The following is a 12,836-nucleotide window of genomic DNA, read 5'->3' on the forward strand; positions in this document are numbered from 1 at the left end:
CTGGAATCTAAATCTAGGTCGCCGTGTGGGAACGGACGGCTGTGGTTGGACAGCCCCCGGTTACAGGCAAAACCGCGTCGCCCAGAGCTTGACGGTGACGTCGTCGGGCGTTGACGCCATCTTTCGGGGGGTTGAGCCGTTGACACCTTAACCGTTACGTTTCACCGTCCAATTAAGACCCAGCCGGGGGCAAGGAAATGACGTCATCGGGGGACGTTCTTCAATAAGTCGTCGCCGTTAGATGGAAACACGGGGGAAAGGGGAACGGATGGTTCTAGAAGGGATGAGCGAGAGGGAGGTCGCCGGATGCTGCCACGTGGCACCGAGAAGGCGACAAACTTGTCTCCTCCAATTGAGGACCCGTGCGTGCACGAGATTTCGCGCCAAGGATCCGGAGCCCTCTAACATTGTCAGAGTGACATTGATCAAATCGGACCATTCAAATTAAAATGAACGGTTTGAATTAATCAATGCCACTTCTTTAAAATTTTTAAAAATTCCCGTCTAAAATTTTTCCTTGGATCAAATCAGGCCGTCCATTTTGATTTGGACGGCTCGATTTGATCAATGTCACCTCTAACATTGAATTTGCAATGTTAGGGAATCCATTTCCTCGGAGCAATCACGTGGTCCCGCCGCACCATGGCCTATTCTATCATAAAGTGCCCAAAATTAGTTAGTTAATCTTCATTTATTTTTCTTCATTGGCACGTACGAGGTACATGTTTCTGACGAATCAAAATATATTTTCAATTCATTTTTTTTAAAATCCCTTTACTCTTAATCGCCAAAAAAAAAAATTGGGTCGAGATCGCCAAAAATTTTAAAAATATAAAAAATGAGATAATAATAAATTAACTAAAATACTGGCAATGGAAAAAATAAATAAAAATAATAATTTAAAATAGTATGAAAATTGTTAACATTTGATAAACATAGCCACGTTGATAGAAGTAAAGAAATTATTGTAAGAAAGAGAACGAAAACAATTAGATAAGGGAAAAAGACTCGACGAAAAAGATGGAAACGATAAAATTGGTTACTCAACTATGTATGTTTAAAGGGTTGATTAAACGTAAAAGACGATTGACCGGCAAAAAATATTCAATACATAAGAGGAAATGGTTATCCAAAATCTATGGTGATTTCCTAAAATATCTTTAATTGATACCATTGAAAAGTATGTAATGAGTGACCAGCTTTTGTTATTTGACCTTCCTACTGCTGAGGTATTTTTCTTGTTCTCTTAATTGTGTTTCTTTTTTTTTTTTTTTCCTATTGGTATTTCAACAATTTTTAACAATTCACATTTTTCATAAATTAATATGTTAATTTACTTGTTTTTTCTGCATTTTCTTTGTGTTTTCTCGTTTTACGGAAATCGTTGATAAAAGGCATGTCTTTATTTCACAAAATAAGATTAAAATAAATCAGCATATATGGTCATTTAGAATATTTTCACATTTGTAAAGCTTTCTTCTGCAAAATTTTGAGGAGAAACAATTGAGCATTTCCTCAAAGTAAAATAAACAGATGACTTGTCCCGCTTTAATCGCGATACGATATGTCAATATGTCATCAACTCGTTACTTTTTTGGCAAGTTAATACTAATAGCCCCTAAACTTTGACCCCCCGAGCTATGTCATTCCCGCACTTTAACTTTGTTCAATATGGTCATTTCACAGTTGCTAAATATTCAATACAGTCCCTAAATTAAGTTCAATGTCGACATCCTTCCGTTAATTCAAGTTAACAAAGTCGGCTCTCAAATTGTGAAAGTTTTTGAATGTGTACAGGGAAAAAAAACCATTACACATGGATTTTCAAAGAAGATTTTACTGCCCATCATTTATTCACATTAAACTAACAATGATAATCCTCGCAAGGAATTTCATCTCGGATCAACTCAAACCTGAGGCACTCAAGTCTTTACGATGCTCTCATCAACTCTCAGGTTTTAGGGGGTTTGGTCTCTTGAGAAGCTGATAAAGACAAGAAGAAATATGACAAGCCTTGGAATTTTTTTTTGTTAGGAATGATTGTCAAGATTTTTTCTTGCGAAGGCATGGAGGTGGATTGAGGAGCATTGCATTAAGTGCTGTCTCGAAGATGATAATGCACGGTTTATCGTACTCGAACAAAGTGCCGTAACGAAGTAAAGTAGGGATAGTTTATTAGGGACAGTTGTCATCCACCGCCCTACGAGAGCATGGAAACAATATTGAATACAGGGGTGTCAAAAAAGCCTGCGCTAGAGGAGCCGGATTTGGTACTCGGGCCGGGCTGGCCCGCTACCTGACTTTTTTTAACACCAATGTTTTCATTTTAACTTAATTTATTTTTATATTCTTTCATTTGATGGGCTTGTTAATTGATTTTGATTCCAAAAAAAGGAAAAAAAAAGAATCGGACCAGAAACAAGCCTGGATTGGGCCAGGTCAACCTCGGTACAGATCTGTTTCAGACCGGCTCGACTCGACCCGTTGACACCCCTAATTGAATGCACTAAAGTTTTGTTAAACTATTTTATGGCGTTCCCAATTTATCGCTGCAACCTTTTGCAGATTCACATGACTGATGCAACATTCTCATTTGCTTTGTGGGGCAAGGGATGGGTTTGTCTGTGAAAGAAAAGTAAAGTAAGTTAATGGTCATAGCAGTGTGTGGCTTTATCGTCTAGACGAGCTAAACTATTTTGAGGTTTTGCATTTGGTACAATATACTAAAGAGGGATTCATAACTTTTATTCAAGCAGTTTATGTACCTGCGGAAGAGTTAACCAACCCAGCTCCTACCATGTTGTTTGAAGAAACCCTCCACTTCAATTGGTATTTTTTCATGAAAAGTAAATGAAATATAGGGAAAATTTCAAAAAAGGGTCTCAAGTACCTTTTATTTCCTCAAATAAGGGCATAAAGTGGACATTGTTTCAAATAAGGACTTGAAGTGCCCTTATTGTGCGGAAAAAAGGATATGAAGTGTATATTATTTCAAATAAGGGTCTGAAGTGACTACATTAATCTCAAAAAAGGGCTTGAGTTACTTTAATTAGGGGCATTTTGGTCATTTACTATTTTGAGATTTTTTTTGGTCAATGAATCCTTTTTTATTCGATCATTAACTTCTACGCATGCTTCGAGTCGATCAACCATCGTCATGTGTTGTGTACTTCTCTTGAACTCTGCCTGTTGGAAACTCATGATCGGTGAGCTTGATAGGTATCCTGTCGATGGACCTTAAACAACCAACATGATCGATGAGATCATCAGAGATTCTATTAATTCGGCCTCACGATGCAATGTACCGTTATGGTCCAATTTGAGCCATTGGGCCCAAAAGTTTAGGTTTAGTGTCTAAAAGTAATCCACATTTAAGAAATTATTAATGCCACGAATAACCTCAAATTTGTATACCTGTGATAAATTTGTCAAAAACTAATTATTTGACAAAAAAAAATCATAAATTGATACAGATGTGACAAATTTACCCCAAAGTAAAAATTAGTGATAAATTTGTCCCAAATTAAATTTTTTACCACAAAAATCTCAAACCGATACGTCTATGACAAATTTACCTTATGTTATTTTTTATTAAATTGAGTTAATATCACGAAAAATCTCAAATTGTACGCTTGTAACAAACAGAGGTAAAAACCCCAAGCCGATACACAAGTCAATTGTCACGTGTCATCTAACTTAGCAATTCGACGGTAAAATTTAACGAAAAATAACGGGAGGTAAATTTGTCGCATGTATATCAATTTGTGATTCTTGATGGTCCATAAATTAGTGCAAGATAAATCTATCACAAGTATAGTAATTTGAAACTTTTTGTGGTGTTAACGCTTTAAAAACCGCGCAATTTTGGACATGCATTTTGGTTATTGAATTTCGGTGTAGTGGGGCCACAAATTTCTCCCTTTTTCTTGGGAAAATTTCAAATAAGGGTTTGAAGTATTCTCCTTTTCTCAAATAAGGATTTGAAGTGTACCTTATTTCAAAAAAGAACCTGAAGTGCCCTCTTTATTTCAAAAAAGGACATGGCCAAGGACATTTTTGTAATTTCGATTTTTATTTTATTATTTTATTATTTTCCTTTGTTTCTCTCTTTTTTCCTCCTCCTGCCACTCACCACCGCTGAAGAAGTTGAATTCCTCCCCGCACCGTCAACAGCCTCTCCGCGGCACCTCCTTAGCTCCTCCTCCTCCTCCTCCTCCTCCACCAACAGAGACGACAAGTTGAACATGTCAATCTCGTCTCGAGACACCTTAACCTTGCTCTTCTCCATCTCAACCGCTCTAGCTCCCCCAACCCCATCCTCCCATTTCTTCACCTTCACCTTCGCCACGCAACCGCCCTCCGTCTCCTTTCCCCGCTTCCCCATTTCTCGATTCCCCTCTTGCCTTGCTTGGCCGCGGCCGAGCAAGAAGAGAACCTGGAAGACTCAAAAGTCTACAGATTTATTCAAGGCCTTGGCTTGCAAGAGGGTGTCTTTAGTAGGTGCGGAGCTCAAATTGGTGGGCTTCTGGGAAACTGCAATTCTGGGCATGTCGAAGGGCTTAGAGAGAATGATGGGATCTGGGTCTTTGACTATGGCGATGGCGGTGGCGGTGGTGATAAGGGCTTTGTTTTGGGTGCTTCGTGAGGGTGGGTTGAGTTCGTTTCTAGAGCTCTGCGGCTGCTAAGGGTGCGTATGGTAACGTTTCTGTTCCCGGAACAACTTTTGGAACAGAAACACTTTTTTCTGTTTCTGTTCCCGGCCACGATTTTTTGGAACGGAAACGCGTTTGGTAACTACAAAAAAAAATGTGTTCAAAAGCTTTGATAAAAAGTTGTCGTCTTTGAAAGTGTGAAGGAGTAGTCCGGGAATAGAGGATGGCAAAAAGTGTTCCTCTTGCGTTATAAAATGTGTTCAAAAGCTTTGATAAAAGTGTTCCAGGAACAAAGAAACAAGTATTTTTTGTTTCTCGTTTCTGCTCCAAAAGTGTTCCCATTTTCGAAAAGTGTTCCCATAACACTTTGGGAACACTTTTTTACCATACGCGTTTCTGTTCCCAAAGTGTTCCGGGAACACTTTGGGAACAGAAACACTTTTCCTGGAGCGTTACCATACGCACCCTAAATCGCGCCAGTGCTCTGTGCGGTCTGCCATGGAGGTGTTGGTGGGTTAGAGAGAGAGAAAGGAGAGAGAGATGTGTTGTCACGTTGGTGGTGGAAGGGAAAAAAGAAACGAAAAAAATCAAAAAAATTAAATTACAAAAATATCTTTGGTCAGACCCTTCTTTAAAATAAGGTCCACTTCAGATCCTTATTCGAAAAAACGAGATCACTTCAAGTCCTTATTTGAAATTTTTCCATTTTCTCTGTGATGAAATTATGGACCCATCACCGAAAACGTGCCAGCTCAAAGCATTATCGTTTCAGAATTTGTATAATTTCTCCCGAGGGACATCAGCATAAACTCTTCTTTATTTGAAGAGGAAAGAAGAGAAAGATAATAGCTTAACATTCCACAAAACCAAATTCAGATTTGGAAAATGCACAGCATACAGCACATTATAAAGAAAGGTTTGAGTCGCCCATCTTGTTCTCGTGGCTCTAGTCGAACAACTTGTTGATCGTCTCCGTCTTTCCCACGACTAGAATTTGATCTCGGTGTTTGCAAAATCGACATCAGTCGTCGTCGGATAAAAGTGTGGACAACTGGGAACTTTACGATCCCGGGTTCCGAAGTATGGGGACCGAATGGTCGGACTCCGTAAATTCCAGTTTCGACAGGTGCAATTATTCGAAAGCATATAGCTCATCAATGAACTCGCTGGCACCACCAAAAGAACTCGATAATAAACAGGCTGTCGGGAAATTCATTCACATTCTAACTCAGAGGTCGCACAAAGGTTTGTCCCAGAAGCAAGAAAAACAATGGGACATGCCCAGAAAACATGCTCAAACTTCAGAATCACTACAAGCTCAAGAGCAATTGATTTCAGTATATTTGAGTCAAATTCTCAAGACCCAAGAACACATCACTTCTGTTATATTAACTCTTTTTTTCATCTTCAAGAACAAACAACCAAGATCCCAAAGTAATTTCTTCAAAGAAACAGAAGAAGAAAAAGAAATAGAAACAGAGAATGATTGAGGTGAGCTTCCCAGCTTCAGCTCCTGCACCTTGTGATGGTGCTGCAGCCGCGAGAGTACGGGTTGGAGGAAGCCCCCGGCTTGCAGTTGTAGTAGGAAGCGCCGCGGCGGGAGCAGGGCACGCTGTTCCGCTGCAGTGCGCCGTAGCTGATGTACTTGCTGGTTGCCAAGATGCGCCGGTTCGACTCGGAGTTCATCGCGAACTCTTCCTCCTCGGACAGGCACTCGGCGAGAGAGCCCGAGCACTGCGATCCGCCGGCCGGTATGAGACCGAGGTGCGTCCGGTCGCCGGCCTCGCTCGGCTGGGCGGCGGCAGCAACAACAACAGAGAGGGCGGCGACGGCGATCAGGATTGCGCAGATCATCAAGGATTTGAGACTCGCCATTGTATCCTGATTCTTCTGCTTGGGTTGACGATGAATTGATGATGATTGAGAGAGAGGCGACCCGAGTTGGAGATTTATAGGAAGGTGGCGCCGCGGGAGTTCTGATCTGACGTGGGTTTTGGCTGTTAATTACGTTATTGCCAGTTTTGGTTCTAGTGCTATGACCTGACAAGCACCAATTCGGATTGACTTGTCAGCAAAAAAAATTAAAGACAAAAGGACTGATGTCAAGATGCTGTTCCGTCGGATGAAATTATGGGTGAATCACGTTATCATAATTTAATTTTCTTCTATTCTTTTTATGAATTGTGACGCTTCATATGAAAAATTAGATAGGATTGTCCTTGTTTGACGGCACCGCGAATGATAACCATTACATTTTTTGAATCAATTTCTGACCTATTTTTGGATTCTGAATGAGTTTTTGAGCAAATAAACGCATTTGATAATGACATAAAATTTCTATTTTCGGATTAGAAATTCGTTTGATAGTAGTATAAAATTTCTAGAATTGATAGCGGTTGGCAAACCGACGATCGATGATCAAGGGCCGACAGATCGGTGATGAGCAACCAGTAGCATTGGTGTTTGTTTGTAAAACGAACAAATAAGGTATTTTTCTTGTGCCACGTAAGATAGATCAGAGAGTGCGAGATACTTTAGATATGAGAAATGCCATTGTAATCTTTCAAATGGAGAAATGAGTGGGTGGGCTAGACCTCACCATACCCGTGTGTTGTGCACGATTATTAGGCGCACTTAGCACTTTGCCCACCACGGACGGAAACAATCCTTAATCAACATTTTTTTTAATTTCGAAACTAATTATTTTATTGTGGTCGAATGACGGTTATCATCCACGAACGGTCATGTCCGAATTGCAATTTTTCGAATATGAATAGGTGCATTCGTATATGGGCGGTTATCACACACGAACGATCATATCCGAATTGCAATTTTTCGGATATGAATAGATGCATTCGTATTATATAATGGACAGATTCTGTTCATTTTCGAAATTACTTTTAATTTTCCGTTTCCTTCGAAAGAGAGACAACCATCTTTCTATTGTTTTTCAGAGAGTTTTAGAAGATTTATTGGAATTGCTATTCAATATTCTCACCGTGATTTTGTAGTATTCCGAAGGGAATTTGTCAGAAACCTATAACAACTTCGTGGGGATAAATTGATCCTAAAAGACAATAATTACACGCTTCAAAGTTCGGCTACATTATTACTCCATTTCCTCCGATATTTTCCCAATAGGTAGACGAACGGCCAGTGGACGATGAACTGGCGACTAGCGAAAGGTGGACTGACAAATGGTGAACAGGCGGCTAGCTGATGATGAACCGACGACCGACGAACTTCGACACGAGATCTGAAAGGCAGGTAAGGCGCCGTCTCTTTTTTTGAGAGGGACGGTGCCGTCAGCCGAGCATTCCTCAATAAGATATAGATGCACATGATTAAGACGGAGTTACGGTTACAGATCCGTCGCTCGAGTCCAATGGTGGTTTGCGCACGTCGCATGGAGGCCGAGTAGACGCCTACGGAGCAATTGAGCGGTCGTGAGCTCGATGCTTTGACATCATCGCCCCTATATTCAAAGATAGTTTGTGGGCAAATAAAAAAAAGAAATGAAGTTTTCCCATCGCCAAAAAAAAAAAAAAAAATTTGTTTTCAAAGTACTATTTCTCACGCATATATAAAACTGTAACTTCTTTTTTTTTTAAATTTAATTAGTTAATGAGCGTTTCAAAAGGCGTTCCTAATAAAATCGCTTTCCCACCAGCAAAAAAAATCATGGAGGTCTAGGGAAGAGGGTCAAATTGTGAAGCCAAATAGGAGCAAATTTCAAAAATAGATCATGCCAATCACGTAGCGAAAGTGGGGGACCACATCAATCAATCAATCAATCAACGTGGTGGGGGCCACTTGAATTTTTTCTCTTTCCTTAGTATATTTGGAAAAATGGCCAACTCCCTTAAAAAAAATAAAATAAAACCTATCAATTTCAATTCTAATAAATATATATAAATTTCTATTAAGGTTGCATAGCCACCGAAAAAAATATTCATAACGTGGCTGTATAATTCCTTCGAGGTTAGGCCGCCCTTTTCTCCCGATCTAGATTTACAAAATTTTGAGGGATTTTACTCTTCGAACTAGATTTAGAAGTTCCTTACAAGTATTTAATTTATGTTCTTTCAATATTTTGATATTGGTATTTTTGCACAACGATGGTGCTGAGGACGTTGAATCTAAAGGAGCACCGCAAGCCTTTTGTGAATAAAGTGAGAAATCTCGATGTGTGCTTGTCACTGGATGATCAACCGCCAAATGTTTATAGTGACAGATCTGTTTTGGAAAAATGAGAGTTTGCTTTTAACTATGGATCGCGCTTTATTATTTATGGCTTTTGCTTTGTTCCGCAGTTATCTGGGATCTACTAGGCTTGAAATCCTTCTACGTACCTCTCGAACCCTTGAGTATTATTCTAATATGTGAATGACATCTTTCTTTCGATGTAAAAAGAAAAAAAACCTAAGGTCGCAATTCTAATTTCGATTTTTTTATCTCATCAAAATACATCAATACAGCGGTAGTACCTAAATTTGGCCCTGTCAAGTCTTTGACCAAAGATGCGTTTAAAGATCCGACGCGTCATTTGACATGAAATAATGCACGACATAAGTCGAAGCGAAGATGCATCTCCGACGGAGCATCGAGACCGGTGCATAATCAAATTTCCTTCTGGCGATGATCTTGATAAGCATGCCAAGATTTGTTCTTCTTCTTCTTCTTCTTCCTGTTTTTTTTTTTTGGCAATTTTCCTTGTTTGGGCCACAATGTGACGTGCACGAAGCCGTAAATAAGGTTTAGGGGCAGGCGGGCCAATCAATCAGAGATTGGAGAGCGGCGCTTGCGCGTTCTTAAACCGAAAACCAGCTGTTCTATGATACAAATCCTATGCTTGACTTCATATAATATTTAGCCCCTTTGAAATCTTGCTGCCGTTCTAAAATCTCCCGTCGGCATCACGAAATCGAACTAGAGAGCGACAGACATTGCTCCCCCAGCTGCTACATGCGCAAGCCCCTCGTCTTTCGAAAACCTGAGGAATCTATCGATCCGGTTAGAACTCGACATCGTACTGCCATTTGACGCGATCACGAGCTCGAGTCTCAGCAAATTTAGCCCCCTACCCCATGTCTCCCCGGTAGCTATGCGATGCCATGTCGTCCGAGCACATTGACCTTTGCGTATGTGCATTTGAAGATTGGAACATGTAATGACGATCTACAAGTCCCACCTTGACATTTTCCATTAAATCCGTCTGATCTACAGGCATTCATGGCCCAGCCGTTTACAATCCGATCACATACACCAGACGCGTCAAGTACCCTTTACAAATCAAGCAGCTAAACCAAAGCAGGCTACGTTAACGACTGTTTACTTGTCGAACTTAGCGACTGAGAACTCGAGATATCGTCGCGAGAGAAGTCGGGCGTATCGAAAACGGCAAACTTCTCTTATTTGATCACTTTAACAGCAGTTGCACGGGCACTCTTGAACAAGATAACATCGAAACAGATACTAGCTTGGCTGTGATGCATTTATGGCTCGGAGGATAAGAGTCTCCATCTGGCAGTGGCCCTTCGATCTTTATTGAAATGGATTTCGGATAATGATCTCCCCCTTATCTTGCCTCTGAATGTCTACTCCATACGGCATTCTAATCTGCATCGTCTTCATCGGATAAGCAAGCGAGGTTCGAGTGCTTTAACTTGCCGCCTGAACCGAACCCGCATCGGCGTCTCTCTCTCCTCTGAGTGTTTCAGCATGTTTTGTTCTCGTACTTCCTCTTACCCGCAGAATGTAGGGCATGAGCCATGAGCTTGGCACCGTGCTTTGAGTGGATGATGCCACATCTTGTTAAAATGATGCACTGAAGTAAATAACCGATGCTTTCAAAGTTCAAATTCTTGTTTAACTTGCAAATTACTGAGTGGATTTTTCCTTTTTTCGAGCATATTTCGTCTATTAAGAAGCTCCGAAAGGCGACTAGTATCTTGCCGGGACGGTATGGTTCGTATCCAACGACGGAGTCGGCTTTCGCCATGCCTTTAGTACAGCATAGTTGAGAAGTCTGATATGTAAATGCTCTAGCTGAGTTAATCACGACAATTCATCGTAAGGGTCCGTACATGTCCCAAAATCCAACGTGCTGCCGGTACCCGGCCGTGGAACATGGACCGTGGACCACAGACAGCGGGTCGGCTCGATCGAGCGAGTATTTCCCCGTGCTCGAGAGACGCGCGGTTCAATTCTCTGAATGGTGAAGTACCCGGATGTCTTCGCGCGGTCGGGGACGCCAGAGCTCGACGTTCTGCCGATGATTGTCGGCTAACGGGCCGGCCAGCACGTGATTTTGGGCCATCTAAAGGGAGATGAGCCCATATGCCCCACGCTCGAACCAAAGGCCCGTTTTGCAAATGTTGAAAGTCCCTTTCATTTTTCCCTTAAGTAGGTGAATTTATCCAAAAGTATAGGAAAGCTTGTTTAGCATTAACCATGGGTTAAGTATTCCCAAGCCAATGTAACCCGGGGTTGAAGGGCGGGTTCACGGACGTCGAGCTCGCTATCTAGGACAATATTTTAGTTCGAGTCGAATCACGCCTTACTAATGAAATCTTAATTACCCCTATCGAGAGGTGGTGTCGTGCTATGAGGCTTAATTGGCCGTGATCTTCGACTTTCACGTGTTGACGACATCTTGACCCTTCAATTAATTGCATCTTCTCTATACTTACGTATGTCTCTAAAGCCCATAGTGGGTTTTGCCTCGCATTTAGATTTCCCATTTGATTCTATCCTACAATTTTCTGCTTTCGGTTGGGGGGAAATTTCAAAGTGATTTCCGGAAAATCAATTTTCGGGAAGATTGTTAGTTTTATGTGATTGAAAATATTTTTCAGTGTTTGGATATCATTTGGAAACTGTTTCAATCTCATGACTTTATTTCAAGTAAAGAAAAAAAAAACACAATTCAAATTTTTAAATATTTTTCCTTTTTCTTTTTTCTTCGGCTCGTGGCTGGCTGGCGATTGGCCATAAGTAAGGGACGAGCTTTCCCAAGGCCCATGAGCAGAGCCTCAACTATGTCTTTTTGTAAACTTTACATTACAATTTACAGTGTAAAAAGTTTTCATGATTCACAAATAGATGAATTTCACTGTTTATATTTATATGGACATTTTTTCGGAGTTTCATATTGATCTTAAATAAAGAAGAGCGGGAAAGCAACCATGCGTGCACATAAATCTTGCTTGAGATCCAGTACTATTAAGCCGAAGTTCTCCTTCTCTCATGTTGGTATTTTCTGTGTAGGCTCTCATATAGTGATTAGTTTAGCTTTAATGGAAATATTTTATGAAATTGATCAAAAGAAAAGTACAAAAAAGGTATAAAAAAAAAAGAGGAAAGAAGTTAACGAATCCACCATCCACTTAAGAAATAGAATATAGCGAAACTCATTAGTTGCCAATAGGTATGCACCCCTGTTTGTAAATGTAGTGAGGGTGAGGATACTAGTATCATAGATGTGAAGTTCGACTTCCCCACTCTACAAAAAAGCAGAGTAAAAGTCAGAAAAAGGGAATGTCAAATATTTTACTTCCCGTCCAATCAAAAGAATGAATTTTACTATGGTTTATTTTGTCGCGCAGAGGATGAAAACTACTCGTGTGCCCATTTGGAACCTAGTTTTCTTATAACCACGAGTCAATTAAGTGTCTAACTCATTCTATAAGGTCAACATGAATTTCCAACAATAAAGTTAATTGCACTATTTTCTCAACTATTCATTTGCTAAGACTTTGTTTATTTCGAGGAAAATGGGTGATACATCATACATTTTTTTTGAAAAAATGTTCGCTCGTATAACTTGAAATAATTAGCCAATGAAAAATATTTTCATTGTCAACAAGAATTTAAGTCTACATATTTTCATATATGAAAATATTTTTCATTTATTCATTTCTGCAAGCGATACAAATAATTATTTTTAGAATTTTTTTGGTGTAATAAACGGGCCTAAATATGCTAAACATCTCAATATAAAACAGCCAATTTTTATTTTTTTGGTCAAATATAAAACAAATTTTTTTTTGGTCAGACATAAAACAACCAATTAACAAGCTGATAAATCTTCGACCAAAAAAAAACAAGCTGGTAAATCACAGTTGATTAGCGGAGTGGGTACCATCTATACGACGTCGCTTGCTTCAGAGAAACGCAGCGTGA

General features: G+C 40.1%; 1 protein-coding gene across 1 annotated transcript; it reads right to left on the reverse strand.

The window, feature by feature from the left end:
* Window positions 1-6,076: 6,076 nt before the first annotated feature.
* Window positions 6,077-6,549, reverse strand: LOC115751232 (rapid alkalinization factor). Its single transcript, XM_030689008.2, has one exon. The coding sequence runs from the start codon at window positions 6,525-6,527 to the stop codon at window positions 6,159-6,161; it is 369 nt and encodes a 122-aa protein (XP_030544868.1). The 5' UTR covers window positions 6,528-6,549; the 3' UTR covers window positions 6,077-6,158.
* Window positions 6,550-12,836: the final 6,287 nt, after the last annotated feature.

Source organism: Rhodamnia argentea, chromosome 6 (assembly GCF_020921035.1).
Source record: "Rhodamnia argentea isolate NSW1041297 chromosome 6, ASM2092103v1, whole genome shotgun sequence".
In the NCBI taxonomy this organism is placed as follows: Eukaryota; Viridiplantae; Streptophyta; class Magnoliopsida; order Myrtales; family Myrtaceae; genus Rhodamnia; species Rhodamnia argentea.